At 36.1% G+C, this 22,139-nt stretch overlaps 1 protein-coding gene across 4 annotated transcripts in view; it reads right to left on the reverse strand.

Moving 5' to 3' along the window:
* The window catches only part of Cep290 (centrosomal protein 290), an 81,500-nt gene that overhangs the window by 29,896 nt on the left and 29,465 nt on the right, over positions 1-22,139 (reverse strand). For all 4 annotated transcript variants that reach the window (XM_087902068.1, XM_087902067.1, XM_087902066.1 and 1 more), the window contains 14 exons: positions 21,209-21,358; positions 19,675-19,790; positions 18,179-18,281; positions 17,867-18,097; positions 14,618-14,791; positions 10,511-10,622; positions 8,555-8,760; positions 7,525-7,676; positions 5,615-5,726; positions 4,226-4,681; positions 2,868-3,032; positions 1,821-1,928; positions 1,484-1,618; positions 106-372 (listed from right to left, as the gene is read on the reverse strand). In XM_087902068.1, coding sequence (XP_087758194.1) covers positions 106-372; positions 1,484-1,618; positions 1,821-1,928; positions 2,868-3,032; positions 4,226-4,681; positions 5,615-5,726; positions 7,525-7,676; positions 8,555-8,760; positions 10,511-10,622; positions 14,618-14,791; positions 17,867-18,097; positions 18,179-18,281; positions 19,675-19,790; positions 21,209-21,358 — 2,487 coding nt within the window. The remainder of the gene's footprint in view (positions 1-105; positions 373-1,483; positions 1,619-1,820; positions 1,929-2,867; positions 3,033-4,225; positions 4,682-5,614; positions 5,727-7,524; positions 7,677-8,554; positions 8,761-10,510; positions 10,623-14,617; positions 14,792-17,866; positions 18,098-18,178; positions 18,282-19,674; positions 19,791-21,208; positions 21,359-22,139) is intronic.

The following is a 22,139-nucleotide window of genomic DNA, read 5'->3' on the forward strand; positions in this document are numbered from 1 at the left end:
TAAATAGAATCATCTGAAAGCAAAAATGAACTACCACATTAAGAGAAATAATTTGTGGTGTTTGATTGAAATACACGATCAGAAAAACAGCAGCATAACAAATACCTCTCTGGCTTTTTCCAGAAGATGCTGGTATTTCTTCAGGACTTCTTCCTTCTGATTCAACCTTGCCTGCATGTTAGCAATGGTTTGTTGGGCGATTTTCATTGTGTGCTGAGACTTTGGTTCCAGCTCTTTTCTGTCAAGCTGAGCTATAAGTTTCTCTCGATCAGCTGTGGCAGGCAATCGGAGCCTCAGTTCATTGATTACTTTGTCTCTTGACAGAATATTTTGCTCTGCCAACCGTAAAGCAGATTCTTTTTCTTGCAGCTTCTATAGTAAAGTCACAATAAATTATTACATTTAGCTTGCCCTTTGAAATGCTTCAAATGAATTTTAGCCACATACAGGCGAGCAAGTAGTCTTGCTTCATGTTTCACGTACGGGTAACAGTCGTTTGACAATACAATTCTATTTAGTACATTTCTTTGCAACAGTTCATTTATTTACATATTTATTTAATTTACTTAAGATCCTCACTTGTTAAAAACTTGCTTAGAGTGAATATAACATGTAATTAATTGACTTTATTTATACCTTGCAGTTTAGACCTAGAAATGGGTGCTGCTAGAACTAGGAAGAAAATCCAATCAAACCTCTCCTTGACACCAGGGACTAACAGAGTATTAGAAAGCTAATGCAGAGCAGTTACTCGAGGGTAAGACTGGGATTTCAAAGAACAGGTAAACGAATCACAACTTTGCACTGGGAAGTTTACCTCACCAAAATAGAAAAGAAGTTTTAATATTCAGTAATATTACCACAAATACTTTAAAACTAGTAATTTAATAGCATTTCATATAACCCAAAAATTTTAAACTTTCCTGAATTGATTAAATAGGCAGAATTTTACACAAGAAATTCTTATTAAATGCATTATTAATATGTTTAGATGTAAACTAATATTTAAATAGTCAGCTTGTGTTATTTTATAAATAATTTAAAGAGCTGATTTAACCATCTATTAATCAAATTCTGTACCTAGATTAAAGAACTTCTTTTGCTTCAACTTTACATACTCACAAAGGATCTACAACATATACTACAAAATAAATGATAAAATAAATAACAATGAAATAAGCAGTAAGGGAAGGTAATATATTGTTCAGAAAGCTACAATTAAATGCCTTTTATTACCCTTGATGCTCACTTTAACATTCAGTGTTTCCAAAAGTAGAAAGCAGTAAACAAATGAGTAGTAAATTCATATTAAACACCTGAACTATTTGTTATCAAAAGCTATTAGAAATAGTAAATAAGAATAGAAAAAGTGGAATTAGCAAGAAATCTACCATTTTATACTTAACATTAGTAAATAATATTTACAAAATTCCATAAACATACCCAATAATATACCAATCAAAATACAAATTCTTCAAATTACCTCTTCTAGTGACTTGCAAGTTGCTTGTGTTTTAAAAATTGTTCGAATATTCTCCTTAATTTTTCTTAGAGCTATTTCAAGTTGGTTTGGAAGGGGCAAGCTGGGGTCTGGCATTGATCCTGTAGCCTCTTCAAACTATTGAGAAATAATATGTTTTAAAAACAGCAGTATAGTACTAAGGAAACAATATTATATCTTATAATGTATGAAAAAGTCATGAACTAAATTTAACTTGTCTTTAAACAAAGAAACTCAGGACAATTACCATAAGGCATACACCCTACCGTTAAAAGTCTATCTAAATCAGAGAAGCACCAAACACAGTCATTTTTGATACCTTTTGTGCTGCACTGAGTATTTCATTTTGCTGACGGTCAAAAATGTCTAGCTGGCGTTCCAGCTCAACTTCTCTTTGATCCCAAGCCATTTGTCTTTCTTCGTGAAACTGAAAGAGACATTTATTTGTGTTAGGCGCATACACAGTGACACTGAGCATTAACAAGCACATGTGCATCTCCTTACTTAACCTCAGCTTTGCCGTCACTACTTGTGCTCTTGTAATATGGGAAAAGACACAAACTTAGGAGGTCAAGCAACTTCCTAAGATCACAGGGGCAGGCAGGTGTAAAGTCAGAATTTCAATCTAGTCATGAGTCCCTCCGTCCGTCCGTCCGTCCGTCCGTCCGTCCGTCCGTCCGTCCATCCATCCATCCATCCATCCATCACAATTACGTCTAATGACACATATTTTCAAAGTACTATTGCAAGCATAGCAATAAACACAACTTAGTCCCTGTCACCAAGGAACTTACATCCCAGGAAGTAAGGAACAAATAATAACAAGCAAACACGTAAGACACGAGAGGATGGCAAACACTGTTTAGAGAATGAAAGCAAGCCCTGCCATATGGCCAATTTCCTAGTCACACCAAGGAGCCTTTGCAGTGAGGGACAGTCTTAGGACAGTGAAAGTATGAACACAAGTAGCTAGGACACAGAGAAGAAAGACCTAAGCACAAGGAACACAATGCCTGTGGCGAGGGGGTGTTTTATAAGTGAAGTCTAGCTCTTCAGCATCTACTTTTTCTACCCCAGGCTGGGTTCTAAATCAACAATGACAACGTGCAGAAACCTGACTGAAGGAGTCAAATAATGAACATCAAAAGAAACATGAACTGACCAACTAAGTTTGCTGACATACTGTCTTTAAGCTTAAGACTTCTGTTACAACTAAATCAATTCTTATGTTTGGAGTTTAAGAAGCAAGAAGTAGGTTATTTTGTTACTCAATATAAGGGGAACCATATTTTATCACAACAATACAGTTAAAATGTAATGATCTGACGTCTAAAGCCTTAAAAAGAACAGAAATAGAGAACAAAACCTTGCTCTGCTGAACAATGTCTTCCTCGAGACTGCTGATGGTCTGCTCATATTCAGAGATGATATTATTCAAGTATTTGATTTCTTCTTTGCCCTTGACTAGTTCTCTGTTTAGTTTAAGTTCTTGAAGGCGAAGCTCTTCTATCTTGACATGCCAACTGATTACCTAAATTATATATGAATATAAATGCTAAGTAACTGGTCATGATATTACTTGAAATTAATAACAAGCTGTACCAAGATGAAGGAAGTTAGTCCATAGGCAAGGCATATGGCAAAGTTAGTGAGAATTTCCAAAGATTATTCTAAAGTAAGTACAACATTAAAATAAAATATTCTTCAAGTTATTTTCAAATGAATAAATAGAAATTGCAACATTTGCGTTCAGTTTCATTCACGGCACTGTAGTCAGTACTGACTCACTGGAAGCACTGTTCAGATTAGAGAGCCTACCCCTGCCTACAGCGACAGCCGCTGGTGCCTCCTGCTCCTGTGACAGCTTCACACCCGTGCTCACAGGAGCGCTGCTGGGCAAGCTCAGTCGGTAACAAAGTGAAAACAAAAACATAAAGATAGGACAAGGATTTGATGGGAAGAAGGTCGGGGCCGGGAGAATGATGGAAGAGGAGGATACAATAGACAGATAGGTGTGACCAGAATCTATTATATAAACATATAAAATTATCAAAGAACAAATTTTGAGAAATCTGTCCAATAAATGAAAATTTAAAAAATTCTAAGTATTTCTAGCACAGGGAACAGGATTTAACCACAAGATAATTATTTATCATTTAATTCTTCCCAAATGATGATAAAAATTAACCTTTAAGAAATAAATGTGGAGGCCTGGAGACATGGCACAGGGATTAAGAGCACTGGATACTGAGATCAATTCCCAGCAACCACAGGGTGGCTTACAACCATCTATACTGAGATCTGGTGCCTTCTGACCTCCAGGTATACAAACAGGCAGAACACTATACATAATAAGTAGATAAATTAAAAAAATAAAATAAATGTGAAACTATAAAAACTGCAAGTATTCACAAGGAATATCTACAAGTAAAAACACAGAAAACAAATAATTCAAATAGGAAATATTTGTGCACAGTAGAAATCAACTGATAACTATTAAATCATTTAAATTATTACACTTAAAATTTCTTAGAGCTTTTTTAGAATATTTAAAGTATTCTTGCTAAAGATCCTTGCTTAGGAAAGTTCAAATTCTAAATTTATAAAATCTAACTAATTACAACTCGTATTTTAAATGCACATTGGACATTTCTCACACAGATACAGATTACAAGCAATGTTACTACATAACATTGGAATACTGAATTTCAGTTCAAGTTTTACCTTTTGGGCTCCCCTGGCATCCTTTAAAGTGCTTATCAATTCTTCCAAGCCTTTTAATTTTAATTCCATCTCCAGTGTTTTGTTTTCCATATTTCTGTGTTCTTGTTGAGAACTTTTCATTTCTTGCATTATCTTCAGTTTGTCATTTTGCAGCTGAATCATCGTTTTGGAGAACTTTTCCTGCTGGGCCAGGGGTAAGGCACCACTGAACTGTCTTCGCAGAGACTGAATAGTTTGGCGCAGGTGTTTTGCTCTGTTTCTGCCTTCCAGGCGAGCGTAGTAGAGGGTCTGCTCTTTCTCATCCAGTTTCTGCTCTAGGCGCAAATTGTAGGCCTCCATCTTCTGGAGTTTAGATGTAACCGACTCCAACTTACCAAGGGCAGTGGCCTCACTAATCTGAAGAGCGACAACATGTTGGTGCAGTTTGGCAATTAGCGCCTTTTCATCAGATTGTGCCTAACAAAAAATACATATTTATAGTAAATGTCAGGGGTTTTGTCAATAAATAAACCATGGGTTCAGTAACGGTTTACTAATAAAAATTTAAAACTATTGCACGTGAGTTTTTTTTTAACAATTTTACTTTAACACAATAGTTAAAAACTATATATATTCAGAATGAAACATACTTAAAATTCTAATTGAATGATAGTTGTTTGTAGTACTGTTTTCCTTTTAGTTCACAGACAACAGCACAACTCTGATAGATATATGTAGACACACAGACAGACACACAGACAGACACACACACACACACATATGAGGGGGTGTATTGGGGTTTTTTTTTTTTGAGACAGGGTTTCTCTGTAGCTTTGGAGCCTGTCCTGGAACTAGCTCTTGTAGACCAGGCTGACCTTGAACTCACAGAGATCCGCCTGCCTCTGTCTCCCCAGTGCTGGGAATAAAGGTGTGGGCCACCACCATCCGGCTATATATATATATATATATACACATATTTTACTCCTCTAAAAACTATAGAACATGGGATTATATAAAAAGCTGATACGTACAAGAGAAAATACAGTCAGTAAAGGCTCTTAATTATTTCTCCTTAGTATGTTAACTGTGACTGGCACCTGTCAAATAAATCTATAGGTATTTGAAATAAAATACATTTTCTAGTTTTCTAATGGTGGTGCATATATATATGGATATATATATATCCATATATATATGAGAGAGAGAAAGAGAAAGAGAGAGAGAGAGAGAGAGAGAGAGAGAGAGAGAGAGAGAGAAAGGAAGAAAGGAAGAAAGAAAGGTTTCTAAAGTCCTAACTAACAGGAACAGGTTTCTATTTCTGCAACTAGTTCTGCTGAGCACTCCACGCTCCATCAGAGTCTGAGGTGAATTAGCAGGCAGACTAAACAGGGGAGGCAGTACAATATGCACCTGGTAGTCCAGAAGCTGCATTCTGAGGGATTCCACTTCCTTTTCCCTGGACTGTTGCTGCGTATTCAAAAACTCAACTTGTCTTTTGGCAATATCAGAAATCTCTCTCAGTCTAGAAAGTGACAACATATTTAAGGTACAGTTCAGCAAACACCAAAAGTCCTAATTTTGAGACATCGTTCTAGAAATGCAATTAGTCTATGCCATTTCTTCTTTGCACCAAGTCCAAAGAGATCAAGGGTCTCTTGAACTATTTCGTGAAACCTAATTCCATAACAGACCAAAAAGTGTCTATGAAAGCATCCCCTACTCTGGGAAGTCCAACACCTGTGGTACAGAACAATACACACATTTTGAAAGATAACGCCATCTGTTAAGTGAAACTGAGACAATGACTTATGTCACTTTCCAAATGCAGGTGGTCAGAAAACACTTGCCCCCACTGCCCCTACACATTTTTCCTAAGATACTTTTTATTATATTTAGGAAATGGTAGGTCAACCCAAACAGGCTAACCTGTTGCAAAAGCACAGTTAAGAATCAATGTAAAATTCATTTTAACTTTTACATGTTATATGCTTCATACACAGAATTTTATATTTGACAGTTATGTTATATGGAAAGTATGACTAGTTTGATTTATCAATTAGCTGAAAAAAAGAAACAAATTATACATTTACACATATTTGCCTTATAATTTCTGTACCAAAACCAAATGAAAATGTCTTTTTTTGAGGTTGATTAATTTGAGCTAAGTGAGACGGATATATACATTGGGTTTCATCATACTGATTAGAAGGTCTCTATAACTGGTGGCTAATAAAATATAATGAAATGAATGCATCTTACAAGGTAAGGTTTATGAGAAGAGACAAAGTCAATCATAATAGGAAGAATTAAAAATGACCGATTTTCCCAAAAGGACTCTCAATGTTCTGAAGGAATGGCTATGATTTTGTAAGCAAATCACACACACACACACAATTCTAAAAGTTCTTTGTGTTTGACACATAAACTCAGTGCTCCCCATGTTTACTACCCATGGAAGGAGCCCCTGATTAGAGAGTGCATAACATATATTCAGTACTCTAAGTACTGCCAATGAGAAAAACTTTCACCTAAGTGTTAGTAGGCAAGAGTCCATGAATTGATGTCTAACGTCTTGCACAATGCCTACCACACAGCTAGTTTCTAAGAAATGTTAATTAAATCAAAATACAAATTAATTATATGTTGTAGCATGATTAAGGTCAGAAAAGCAAAACAGCCAGTCACTGGCTCTTAACGCAACCTCAGTCAGAAATCCTGCCTCCAGGGATCTCAGAATGAGACTGTGTGTGAGAGCTGTCTCCTCCTGTCTTATATTCCTCTCTAGGGCTGGGATTAAAGGTGTGCACCACTACCACCCAGTTTCTATGGCAAACTAGTGTGGTTATTGAAATTAAAGGTGTGTGCCACCACTGCCTGGTCTGTAAGGCTGACCAGTGGGGCTGTTTTACATTCTGAACTTCAGGCAAGCTTTATCTATTAAAATACAAATGAAATATCACTACAGTATGTTTACATCAACCTTATAAAAAGGTAAAATTCCTTTCTTTTTAAAGTTAGTAAAATAAATACTAAGTGACCCCGGCTCTTCACTACTTCTCCTGAAAAACAGGAGACATGAGTAAGAAGTGGACCATACATGGTTTCTGTTCTGCTTTGGTGCCTTCTACAGCTGCATCCCTACATTTCAGGTGGTGGTGGGGAAAACTTTGAGAGGTCATTTCCTCTTCAGTGCTATGTCACAGGATCTTAATCTTCTTAAAAACAAAGTGAGTATGGATATTGTCCCATCTGTCTATCATTGATCTTCCTAAAGGCAGATCACTAGACACATGAAATGATTGAACTGTGTGTGCACTTACTTAGACACTTCAACTTTGAGCTCCACCTCCTTCTTCTCTAACTCGAGAATGCGCTGTCTATCAGCATCGCTCACGGCCTTGCTCACACTATCAGCTAGTTCGTCTCTCAGCATCTGCTCCACCTTCTGGGCATCCAGGTTGATTTTGGTAAGCTGTGGAGAAGTGACAATAAAATATCCTCAGGACTCTTTTATCTTATGAATTCTGCTTTACCTTGCACTGGAACTGGAACCCAGAGCCCGTGTGAACTAAGCATGCCAATGAACACAGCCCCAGCCTAGACACACAACATCTAGACTTCTGAGTACTGTAGTTTCTTTACTTTCCCTTAGGTCAAAAACAGGTACAAAGGGGTAAGAACAGACTAAAGAAAGAATCAAGAACACATTATAAAAAAGATGTAGTAATAGTCCAAATCCATCAAAAATTACTTATTTTAGGCAATCACTAAAAATCTTTAAACTATAAACAAAATACTTACAAAGGGTTAAAATTTTATAAATTTTAAAAATAATTATATTAATTTGTAATGATATTTATGGCTTAAAATAAAAATAATACTTATGTTTTGGAAAGTATATCAACCTAAGAGAACATCTGTAAGGTGCTGTTTAATCATAAGTTGTTGAATATTTGCAGACTGCATTTAGACCAATTAAAAATCTTCAACAACCTCGTATTAAAATTTTTGAAGAATTTTTTTTAAACTATTTTTCCTCTTACTATAGTCTTGATTCCAAACTCGTTCTGGAATATAAAAGACAATGAGTAAATTTTAAACAAAGAGATGGGTTTGGAAGACAATTTGCTTTTTAAAGAAACAACACCCTTCTGTTCATTAAAACCAATACCATGACATTGGCAAGAAAGAATCTGGGTATAGAAATAAGTGGTTTAATCTAAAGCAATTCAGATTTTAAAATAATTGTCTGTACATCCTTTACATGAAATGCAAATGCTGCACACATTGCAGTCTTAGAGTACAAAGTTCTCAGAATTCCAGTCTCCATACGATAAAAGTTGTACAAACCTCAGTGAATTTGGTTTCCAATTCAAAATTCCGTTCTTCCATGTGCTTTACTGAGGTCCTCAGGTGTTCATACATTTTCTGACAGTGTTCAGCTCTCTGCCTTTCATTTAATTCCTTCATCTCCAACACAGTGATTTTTTTTGAAATAGAAACAATGTCACTATTCGTCATTGATTTTCTTGCCTTATCCATGTTTGATTCATTTCCTGTATGTTATAATACACCACACAGAAGATAATTCAGAAGAGGTTTTTAAAAAGTGGTATTGTCTATGGCAGAAATGAACTTTTGAATTAAGACATACTGCATTCTTCCCTTTATTTACTTATTTATTCCTAACTGTCTGATGCCTACCCACCTTTTCTTTCTAGACTAAATCTCTCCATTAATCAATAAAATGACAATAAAAACTATGTTGTGAGATAATCTTTTTGTGCACTGTGAATATTTTTCTCTGCTAAAGTACCTTCTTATTGGTTTATTAAAGAGCTGACAGCCAATATCTAGGCAGGAGAGACAGGCAGGACATCCAGGGTAAGAGGGGAACTCTGGGAGGAATCTGATGCACAAGAGATTCGCCATCCAGACACGGAGGAAGCTGGATGCAAGGTACTGAGGAGAGGTAACAAGCCACATAGCGGAATGTAGATTAATAGAGACAGGATCATTTAAGTTTTAAGAACTAGTTAGGAACAAGCCTAAGCTAAGGCCGAGCTTTCATACTTAATAAGAGGTCTCTGTGTCATTATTTGGGAATTGATGGCCCAAGGAAAGTCCAACTCTAAGTATAAGGCTACTGAGACACCAACGTGAAGGTCAGTGGGGAGCTGGCAGAGGTTAGAGGGTTGTGAATAGTTGGAAATGAACCACTTGCTATGAGAAGAATGCTAACTGCACTGGGGCAATACAGGACAGCAGCGTCACTTGGGACATGTAAGTGCAATGACATGATTTTTACCGCTATCACACACCATGCTCAAGAGTAAAATCTGAAGTTATATGATTAAAAAATTTTACATGTATAATTTCAAATCATGAGCACTATGTTGGTCCCTGTATACACATAATATCAAATACTATCATATTGAAATTTTATATAGAATAATAAGGCAAGTCAGTTGGGCAGTGGTGGTGCAGGCCTTTAATCCCAGCACTCCCGAGGCAGAGGCAGGTGGATCTCTGTGAGTTCAAGGTCAGCCTGGTCTACAAGAGCTAGTTCCTGGATAGGCACCAAAGCTACAGAGAAACCTTGTCTCGAAAAGCCAACTAACCAACCAACCAAACAAACAAAAAAGGAATAGCATTAAAAAAATAAAAAAATAATATGGTAAGTCAGATATAAATGAAGGTAATCTTTGTATCATTCTAAATAATAGCAAAATAAAAGAGTTAACACTTTAATCATAAGCACTCAAATAACAGGATATTGCAAGAATTTTTAAAAAATAAATGATTAAAATACAGAAATATTTTAAATTTGTATTAAATTGATATATAACAAATAATGTTTATTATTTAAAGTACATAAAACACACATAAAATATAACAATATATTTCTGCAAATATAGAAAATAAAAATTCTCAATTTTTCTTTGATATATTGTGGTGAATTTTTCATTTAAAGGTATCAAATAATATACAACACATAAAACATTGCACTCAAAAACACATACTTCAAAATTATCACTAGGTTTTAATTGCTAAAATAATTTAAAAATGGCTAGTGTTTAATCAAAAATTTATAATATACGATTTTACTAGAAAAAAAAATCTCACGTGAGACCTCTACACCAAGCACCCAGGATATTATTTATAATCGGTATACTAAACTGTAGGATACACTTCATCTTTTCAAATCAAACTACATGCTCATATTTTACTATAGAAAAGGAAGTTTCAGTAAAAACAATCACTGTTACACACTGATCACTTGGTATTCCCTGTGTTAAGACTCACCTAATTTAATTTCTTGTTCCCAGGCTTGTTCAATGGTGTGCAGCTTCTCCTTTGTAATCTCTAGCTCTTTACTTATTGTATCCATTTGTTCTTTTAAAGATGCATTTTCACACTGAATACGAAACAGACGTCACAGATGACTACAATGCAAGGGGAATGGGTACCACAAACACCTCACAGCTTCAACCTTATGCATTATCTCTTAACACTCACAATTTTTAATTGAAAATTTTAAGATTTATTTTTAAAAGATGTAGATAAAAATCATACAGAAATTAACCATATTCAAAAATAATTTTAGTAAATTAAAAAAATATAATTTCTCACACATCTCACATATAAATAATAATCAGACTCTCGCATATAACACACCTGGCTCTAAACGTCCACGTATTAGCCTTTGCCACTAAAGACACTTATTCATTTTAACCAGTAAGAAATCCAGAGGGGCTTTGAACTTTCACAAACTACTGCTTATTTGCCTCATTCACACAAGCACTCACACGCACATCCCTAACACATCATCTGTGACAGGTGCTAGATTTTAGCAGGAAAAAGAAAAGCACAAATCCCACATCTCACAGGCTTCTCCATTTATGGTCTGTGTGTATGTGAGTGTGGTAGAATCTCCTTTGCTAGCTTTTCTTGTTGCTGTGATAAAACAGCCTATCACAAAAACAATGTAGGGTGAGCTTATTTAGGGATATAATCCCATGTTTCCATCTACCATTAAGGGAACTCAAGACAGGAACTTCAAACAGTCCTATCACATCCGGTCAAGAACACATGTAAGTTCATGTATGACTGCTTGCTTGTATTCAGCTTGACTTCTCCACTCTTACACAGAGCAGAAACCCCCTCCAAGGTAGTGGCTGCACCACAGTGAGTTATGTATTACCATATTAATAAAGTTAGTTAAAACAATCCCCCCCCCATAAACAAGCCCAGAGGCCAACCCAACATTGATAATCCTTCATTGAGACTCACATTCCCTAAATTCTAAAATCTGTAGTACAAGGCTCCTAATTTTGCTTACTGTTGCTTAGGTCTTCAAACACCCAATCTTTTCCTAATTCAGCACCATTTTCCTTCTCTGAGCCTTTAAACTCTTGTCTTGCTTTAAAGCAGTGGTTCCCAGCTCCCTAATGCCGCGACCCTCATGCTGTGGTGACCACTGACCACATTTTCACTGCTACTCCATAGCTGTAGTTTGCTGCTCTGATGAGTGTAGACATCTGTGTTTTCCAATAGTCTTAGGTCACCCCTGTGAAAGGGTTGTTTGATCTCAGTAGCAAACCAGAGGCTGAGAACCACTGCCTTAAAGCAAGAACAATCATAAGGTAAACAGAGAGAGGATTTGACTTTTTGCCAATCCAGTGATTCCTAAGCATGGGAGTGAGTAACATGGTAACAGTATACGCAGCTATCATTTTAGAGGCGGCAAGGAGGGTTTACGACTGGAGATGGCAATGTGAATAATGGCTGCAACAAACAAGGTGAAGAAGAAAACCAAAACAGTGCCATCAGATAGAAGGGCATAAAAGATGTGATGATAATGTTAAAATTATAAATGAATTACAGAAAGAACAGGAGACAAAGGGAACAACTAAGGATTCTTGCTCACTCACTCTCAGGTTCATTTGCCTGTTTCCTTGAGACAGGATCTGAATTTAGTCTAGGCTGATGCTGGCCTCAGGGTCCAAGTGTTTCTAACTCCCAAGTCCTGGGCAGCTGTGGACACCTGACCACGAGAGCTGGGATCTGCACTCAGGTCCTCAGCGGGCAGCAGGCTCTGTTACTGGGCTTTCCCATATCTCATAGACATACACCAATTTTGAGGGGCGATTACGAAGTGTTCTTTGGGGAAACAGAAGAATTAAACTAAAAGTCACTGAAGGCAAACAATATGCCTCAACAAGTACAAGTTCATACTGTGCAAGCCCGACAACCTGTGTTCCATCCCCAGAACCTACCATGAACTGACTCCTGAATATTATCTGACTTAAACACACATGTAAGCACACACATACAGAGATACACACACACATACACACAAATAATAATAACAATAGCAAATAAAACTTAAAAAGCTATTTATTGAAGACTAGAGATGGAGCTGAGACGTTCAGTTCTTGCCTGAGTTTTGAGTTTTAGCAATACAAAATAAAGGAAAAAACAGCTCACTGGTAGCTAACTGCAGATTTCTTGAGAGCTTTGCTAATACCGGAGACACAGAACAAGGACATGGAAAATAGGAAAAGGAAATTATTACTACATCTAAATAGAATTACCTTTAAACAGTAACATAATTATCTCTGGTCTTCAGCAAAAGCAGTAAAAAGTTAATGGACTAGGATTATTTCTAGATAGTATTAATATATAATGACTCAAGCTATTTTGCGTAAGTCATCAGAAAAATAATGTTTCATTTACTCAGTGTGTTCCCCTACATAAGTATGACATTCTGAGCTCCCCAAATTATTTCCTATTCCATGCTTGTGGGAGAATCTTAAAGAAGATTAAGTCTAAAGACATACACCTCTACTTCTATGAGAAGTCTGTAGAAGCCTGGGCCTTTATTTCTCCAGAGATTATCTGATAGAAATGGGAAATGGAGAGAGCGGGGCTGGAAAGAGCACGGACTGTAAGTGTCAGTAACTCCAGCTAGAGGATCCAATAACCTCTTCTCGTCTCTGCAGGCACAGCAAGTATGTGATCCACATACACACATACATTCAAGCAAAAGAATGTCATATACATGTAAACATATCACACACATACACACATACACACACACACACACACACACACACTCACTCCACCGAGGAAATAAAGATTAAGAAGCAGAATAATGAAAGGTCAGGACTATATATACAAATAGTCTAATGAAACTAGTGACCTTCCACCTTCCATAGTTTCTGTATGTAATGTGTGTGAGTATAGGCACACATGTGACGAAACATTTGTGTAGAGATCTAAGAACAACTTTTGGAAGTCTGTTCTTGCCATTCACTCTGATACAGGCAGGGCATTTTCTCATTGTTTCTGCCTCTGTGCTGTTAATATTTCAGACTAGCTAGCCACAAACTTCCAGGCAAGGTCATTTCCCTCTCTCGGTCTCCCCTTGGCTGTAGGAATGAATGATGCTATTATGGGTCCATACTGGTTTTTTTTTTTTATGATGTAATCTAATAGTTGTCAACTTGACAGAATCTATAATCAGCAGGGGGATGGCCCCTGTGGGGGATTACCTTGATTATATCAACTAATGGAGGAAAACGCATCTTGACTGTGGACAGGATTCCTTCCCTTAGTGGGAGAGACAACGACACAAAACGGAGAGAGCAAGCTAAGGAGCAGGAAGCATGCATGCACCGTGCCTTGATGGAGGACACAATGTGACGAATTGCTCCACACTACGTGTTCCTGCTATGTGGATTTCCCTACCATACCAGACTCTACCATGAACTGGGAGTCAGAGAAATTCTTCTTTTTAAAGTTGCTTTTGCTAGGTGATTCATCACACAAAAGAAACTAAAACATACATGTTCCACAGATCCAAATCACCCGCCAGGAAGAGCTTTTACACTCAGAGCCATCTCCTTTATCCCCACCCCAAATTTCAGTATTTCTAAAACATGAGAGAATGGAGATTTGGAACGTTTATCCAATATCTATGAATTGCCATGAATAATGTATTCACAGTCAAATAAATTCATCATAAGAAACCAAATTTGAGAACTCTGAGATCAAGGCAAAAAAAAAGAGAAGAATAGATATTTAATAGCATGTCTCCCTTTAATTACATGTGTGCCAAGAAAGAAGTTTGACCCAGCTAAGTCATACAAGACACGTAAGAGGATGACCTAGATAAAGTCACCTTTAAGTTATCAACAATTATAAATACATAGTATGTTACATATAGATATATGTACTGATATCCAGGACAAACCACAACTAGATTATACCTATGATCATATCTCCACCACAGTTACATAAAAAGAAACCAACTTTAATCACTAGAAATCAGTAAAAGTCTTATAGCCCCAGGATACCCTCAAAGTAAAGTGGCTAGAACAACAGGGTTCAAAGATCACACACACTCACCTCCAGGTGTTCTAAGTTACTTGTTCTCTGAACAAGCATGTTATCTTTCTGCAGTATGTCCCTGTACTTAGTAGTTAGTTCATTGTATTGCTTATTGGCAAGTTCAAGTTCAGACAAAGAGACACTATTATCTACAACTTTCTGGAGAGCTGCAATTTTGAAGGTAGCCATTTCCTGAAAAAAAGGATACACTCAGTTAAATTTGCATACTTTTCTGGTAAAGCATTAGTCATTTTTAAGGAAGATATTTCAATGAAAAGCAAAATGGATTTTAAAATCATTTGAAAAATATATTTCTCATGCTATTCTTTCACATAGGAAATAATATTTGGAAAGTTTTAATTAGCAATTTAAATGAATCCTTTTACAAGCTGTCATAGTAAATTGAAATATAATTAATTTGAGAAAATAAAATAAACTGCAATCACTCAGAAATCACCTTTGGAAGCCTGCCTACTCTAAATTTTAGAAGATTAAAGTCAACCAAACATTTGACATTTTAAGTGGCGAAATTAGTATAAACTAAGAAAACCTTTTTGCTTTCTTGAAGTCATACAAACTTGTTTTTGGTTTCCATTACTGAGTAATGAAAATGTCTAAATAGTAGCAATAAGAATTTGTTACTCATTTCTTGCTTGCTATAATCTAATACGGAACATTCTTCCTCCAGAAACACGTGGTAGGAGCGCATTCTCCAGCAGGGTGCTGCTAGGGAGCGGAAAGGACTAAAGTGTGGGGTTCGGTGGGAAGTCACCTGGAGTGTGCTTTCACAAGGATTATGGGGCCTATGATGTACTTGTAGCACCACAGGTCAAAGGTAAAGACTATATTTTCAAACCTCCCAATTTCTGAACCAAAACAAACTTTTCCTATTTCTAAGTTTACTAGGTATTTGCTCGGCCCTAAGAAGAGGAGCCACATAATGTTCTACCATTCTAATGAAAAGTCATTAATTGGAGACACTAAAGTGGTTTATTAAAACAAACAAGGCACTGGGACTTTCAGTTCTTCCCAGTGATCTGCTCTATGATAAGCCAAAGGCATATAAAAGAGTACAGTAACAGGATGGAGGCGAGCGGGGCAGTAGATAACCAGACTGACGAAGAGGAGACGAAGATGCTGTAGCTATAATGCATTCCTGGGTATAGTGAGCTTCTGGTCTAACTGCAACAGCATCTTTCATGGAAATAAACAGATACTATTCTACCATATTCTAGGGGTTTGGTTTCATTTTGTGAAGCAGGCTGAATAAAAAGCAAGGAAATACGTTTTGTTTCCTTGAAAACATCCCCCTTTCTTATTTCCTATTATAAAAAATGAAACACAAAAAACATAAAGCAAAAACGATGTTTGAAGAAAGAGGGAGGATGGCAGAAAACTCCAGCTCATATTTTAAGCACGATCTATATTGGTAAAACCCAAGAGTCCAATTTTCTTAAAGCCACAAAAATAAAAACAAGACCATTCCTAAGTCTCAAATTTTCCTTAATTCATGTCCAAATAGAAACAGCTCTGAGGTGAAGGCACAGACAGGTGTGGATGGGTGACCACTCCCAGGTTCTGTTCCTGTCGCAGACATACTACCTGGAGAGTATTCTGTTACCTGGATAGCAGGGCAGGGGCAGCAGCAAGACATTTCTCACTAAACCTTTCAAAACACAGTTTATATATTCTAATTCACTTTGAAAAATCCTAATATTGAAAGCAAAAAGAAAATAAAAAGATGACGGAATTTTTCAAGTTACTAGAATATGTTATTTTTGCCAGCAATGCACAATAGGACAGATTCCAAGGAAAATTACAACTGCAAAGAAATTTTAGCATATAGTAAGAAGTGTTACAGATGCTATTATTTTTAATATGTGATGATATCTGATAAAATAATTAATATTTTAGTTTTCTATGCAAAACATGAAGAAAATAACATTACAAAGTTAAATGAGTTTAGAGAATAAAATATAGTGGTATAATTACCTAACAATGTTAAGTTTGGATTGGAAATAACAACATGCACTCATATTCTAAAGTTATACACTATATTCCCTATATCATCCAAGGAAAGAGACAAGTAGCAATGACATCATCATATAATCAGTTCTGGCATGTAAATAGTTAACCCTCTAAAAAGAAACAGGATTCCTTAAAGAAGTGGATTACTTTGCATCCAAGCAGAAGTAGTGTGTAAGTTAGGTCCAGAAAATTTCTTTATGCCAGAAAACAAATCAAGTTTGGTTCAAAAACTAATGGATCCATGCTTTAAAAAAACAAAACAAAACAAAACAAAAAACAAAATTAAGAGACGATTGTAAAAAGCTTTCTAGTAAACAAAGTTTAGAATTATCAACTGAGAGAAATGTGGCTAATGCTTATAAGTCTGTGAATCTATCATGACAACCAAAGATGAAGACTCTCACGAGAAAACGACAAATCCACCCAGAAACAGAGCACACACATCCTGCCCTTCTGTAACCGGTGGTGAAAAGGAAATACCGAGTTCTCATTCTGTCTTCACAGTGGGAAATACTTTCAAAAGAATGTGACAGCAGTAATAATATGAGAAAACCATGAACACCCATATCAGGCAACCATGACTGTGAGAATTATTAGGAAAAATAGCAAAGGATCCTTAATTTATAACACGCTAAAATCTTACCAGTTAACCACTTAAAAATATAGATATCAATCAAAAATGACGTAATTCTCCACAAAACACCACCCAGACAGATAAGCTATCTATGGAGTGACATAGCACAGATAATTGTTTAAGACGTTCTCTTGCTAAAACTGTTCAAATTGAATCAAATAAAGGCCTCAGAGCTAAACCTGGTAAAATCAAAAAAAGTAGATTTATTAAATATTCTCTAAAGAGAAGAGCAAAACACAGCGAAACAGGTCACTGTCTTCAGGGTCAGGACACACAACTGTCAAATTCAATACATGCACTATTCATGATCAAAGCCTAGACCTAAAGGAGACTGAATATAGTCAGCACTGTGGGAAAGTTAGGGAAATACTGTCAATATTTCAGTAAAATAATATCATTACAATAACGCAAACAAAACTTTCTATGGTAGAGATATATGGTAAAAACATTTATGGCTGCAATTTGAGTAGTCTACAAAAACTGGATAAAGTAATTTTAGCAAATGTCAGTAAACACGAACCACTGTTGACGGGTGTGCATGAGTCTCACTGTTTGCAGACCTGAAAAATTCCTAAGCTGCCCCCCCCAAAAATTTTCAGAAATACCTTAAATCTTTGCAAACTTCCAATTTTTTCAGTAACTTCAGCTTCCATTGATACTAAGTCATTCTTGTGCTTCCCGTTTTCTTTCCTAAGCTGCCGCTCCATTTCCACCAGGGTTGTATACTGCCTTATGAGGGACTTCTCATTCACTTGCAAAACGGTGATTTTCCTACTGTTTTCCGAAAGCATTTTCTTCATCTCATTTGAATCCATCTGAAGGGCACTGAGCAGATTCTGCAGAGAAGCACACTGGCGTTACTAAGTGAACCAGCTCTCCTCGGGTGCTGGCAGAGGAGCATCCGGAGTCAGGCTTACATTGTACTCCTTCACTCTCACAGCATCCTGCTGGACTTGGTCCTCAAGTTTTCTCTTCTCCTCTTTGCTTGTCTCAGACTCTGTTTTCCAAGTCTCCTTTTCACTATAATATCATGCGATAACAATTAAAAAGATAATAAATAGAATAAATATAATTTTTTTAACTGCAAAAGGGATAAATTTAGATTATGGAAGCTTTAAATATTCTCAGAACAAAAGACATACTACCAAACATTCAAATTACAAGAAGTTACATTTTCACTCAATGTTTTTAATAAATTAAAAGTAGTATCAATTTTATCAAGTTATTTCCATCTTTATTTGCCCTATCTCTTTAATATATTTGCAACATAATACCTCAATCCTCATCTAGACTTGAAATATAAAAATCAAGTCTATAATATTTTGTCAATAGAAATTAAATAGAAAAAAAAACCAAGGTTTAAAAATTCATTTGAAAAGGGTTCTTTGAAACTTCACTTTAGTCACTTCATGAGGTGGACAGAGGGTCTCACCCCTATCCAAAAGCCATTTGCATTTGATACCCAATGGTAAAGAGAAAATCAGTTTTCTCCAAATCCAGTGATTTCTAATATTTGCATTCTAAATATTTTGTGCATGCAGCATAAACAAATACAGATTTACTTTTCAATTAAAACAAATCCAAATGAATCAGTCTTACAAGTATATAAATCACTTTTGCTAACTGAAAAGACATACAACTGTTAATTTATGCTTGGCATGAGCGAATTTTAGTGGCATAATTACCTTTGCCAGTAAATGGTTTTGATTTAAACACGTGACTTAATTTTGATTAGATATGTGTCAAAATATGGAAAAACATGTTACTCTTTTTCAATCAACATGACTCTCTGGTCTATGAAAGTCTAGAAATATTTTATAACAATAGTAGCTAACAAAAATCCATATAAATTGATCCATCCTCTAACTACCTCTGGGTTTCCTGTCAATTAGATGCTACCATAAGTGTTCAGAATCACCTTTGGCTATGAAGCCTACTTCCTACTAAGATATGATGGTCGTGATGAGGTGAGAGGTAAGGGAGGCACACTAGTCCCTAAGAACACGGTTGTGTAAGGGTGACAGGATGAGTACTGCTAACCACAGTGACTATCTATAGTGTATAGTTGTGCTATGCAATAGCTTGAACATTTTATGGAATTATCCACTTAATTGCATGACAACCCGTTTCGGGTTAAAAAAAAAAAGTGCTATCATAGATTTTTAGAAGCAACTAAGAAACACACAGTAAAGAAAAAGCAATCTTCTCTGTGTCTCACATCTACCCAGTGCTAGAGTCTGGTTCATCTCTGCCAATCCCAGCCATGAAGAGGGTTGAGATCACTGATCTACTTCAGAAGGACGCTTAAACACATTTTTGACAACAGTTATGTGGAAGGGATCAGTACTTTTCTTTGTGACTAAAGAACAGTACCATATCCAACTAAATTTATAAAGTTTCAAAACATACATACCTTAGATATTCTTTATATAATAAACTTTGTTGATGACGAATTACTGCAAATTTTCTGTTATAATCTTCAAGAGAATCTTCTAAATGTTTTAACTTCTTTTCTTTATTGTCTAGATCCTAAAAATTAGTTTAAATAGCATTACACTATATTTTCAATTCAAAGGTACAGATTCACATTTCAAAAACATTATTAAAACTCTATATTTCCAACATTTTAATATAAGATACAAAGAATGAGGTAATAAAAAGTCCTATAAAACAAGCAAAATTATTCTTTTCAAATATGGTAGCTGCAGTAAGCCCACATCTATCAGATACAGTATTCACCTTGAGCATAAATGTTTATCAAACAGAACAATCAAACACTCAACTCCTATTATTTAGCTACATAGTCTTTTGTCAGCAGACATTTTTGTGCCTTGACTAAAATTAGCCTTTTTATTTCTTTTTAAATATGGGGAAACTGTGAGTTAATTAAAGCATTCATTTGCATGCATGTGAGTGCAGGATACAGTCTGGAGGCCGGAGGATAACTTAGGGAGTCTGTTCTGTCCTTCCAACATGTGGTGCAGCGACTGAAGACAAACAGTGGCTGTCAGGGCCGGCACCAGGGCCTGTACCAAGGGAGTCACCTTGCTAGGCCCCCACTTTTTTTTAATTAAAAAAAAATCTTAGATCAAGTATATCATGTTGCCATTATTTGTTGACAATGTCCCTTTAATGTACAAATATAAATCATCAATAATGCCATGAATTTAAAAGTAGTGATATAAGATGAATTTTAAAGAAATGTTTCCATATGTTAAGTTACCCTTACATGACTTCTGTATCATACAAATTCAAATAAAGAGTAATGTTATATATAAATACAAAACCAGCATTTGATGATTATAACTCAAGTATCACACCAATGGATAATCTAGCAGTGAGAGGCAATGCTGCTTAAAATCAGAAATGTATTTTTGTTTTGAATAGATTTTTTAAGTACGATTATAGCTTATATGATGCTATCAATATTACTCTTCAAATGAAATTCTGAGACACCTCATCAGGCTATTTTTAAATCCATTATACAGATGGCAAAGAGAAAGCAAGTACAGGGCAAATAATGGAATAGAGCACCCTTTCTAATTTGCGGTGGACCAACATTTACACAGGAAAGAAACAGTGAGAGTCAGGTTTACTTGCGAGCTTTTCTGTGATTAGCACAAAAAGAGACAATCTACTAAAGGCATTGAGAAGCTATTTCCTTCTCTTGCTTTTCTAACCAGCAATAAACACAACACGATGCTACTTTATAGCATTTGCTTATAATTCTCATGTCTTTATACATTTCAAATGACTAACACAGATCAACAAGAAACATGAACATTTACATGTAGGTAAACAGAATAAACTTCCCTTATATTAGTTCAGCTGACTCACAATCTACTAATAGCATGCCTGTTTACTCTGAGAACTCACAGGACTTCATAGACTAAATTAAGAAACATACTATCGAATATGTCTGTCATTACTACAGAGATTACCAGTACCTGCAAAAGATGTATTAAGTATTCATTCTGGGAATTGATGATATGGGCACTCGATGGCGCTATCCCATCAGGCAGGTCTACACCTCTGTAAACTACATTGGCTCCTGCAGACTGGCGGAGAAGATCAGTCTCTTTCTCAAGATGATCAATCTGGAAACAACCCAGGAATGATAATCATGCTAGGAAAGTTACAAGGCAGGAAGTTATTCTTCAGCTTTCTCCACTGAATATCTTTTTAAATGGTCAGGAACAATTTGACAAGAATTAATAAAAACTTTAATTTTTACTTCGAAATCCCTAATACAAGATTTAGAGCTCTTATGTTCTCTTATAAAGTACAAGGATCTTACTTTTCCACATAGCCTCATAAGGATCTTTATGAGAGACATCAGGGTGTTCAGCATGAATAGGGCTCAAGGACATATGTGGAAGAGGGGCAGAACGATGCTAGGGACCAGAGGTTGTGGATGACTCCAAGGAAATAGCATTTCCAGTCCCAGCAGGGCAGATGCCCATATGGAGACTGTGCTGACAGCACACACACATCTGCACAAGATCAAGCCTGGCAAACAACAGCACAGAGGAAACGATGTGCTCACCAAGTCCCAGCCCTAGCTAAGCAGACATTTGTAAAACTGCGCAGAGAGGAAGAAATCCATTTCTTCAGTAGGTCAACACTGAGTATATCCACCATACTCCAGGGCAGGTACCATGCTCAGGAGTAGGTAGCTGGCTACCACAAATCAAAGTCTGAGGCTTTTGTTTGTTTCTTTTTAGTTGTTGCTTTAAGAGGGAGAAAGAACATGAATTACGGTTGTTAGAGAGGCTCTGAACCGATCAAGCATGGATGGGATATGGTCAAAATACACTATAAGAAATTATCAAAGAATAAATAAATAAATAAAAACATTTTCAAATTTCAAAAAAAAAG

Source organism: Myodes glareolus, chromosome 26 (assembly GCF_982192425.1).
Source record: "Myodes glareolus chromosome 26, mMyoGla1.1, whole genome shotgun sequence".
Lineage (NCBI taxonomy): Eukaryota > Metazoa > Chordata > Mammalia > Rodentia > Cricetidae > Myodes > Myodes glareolus.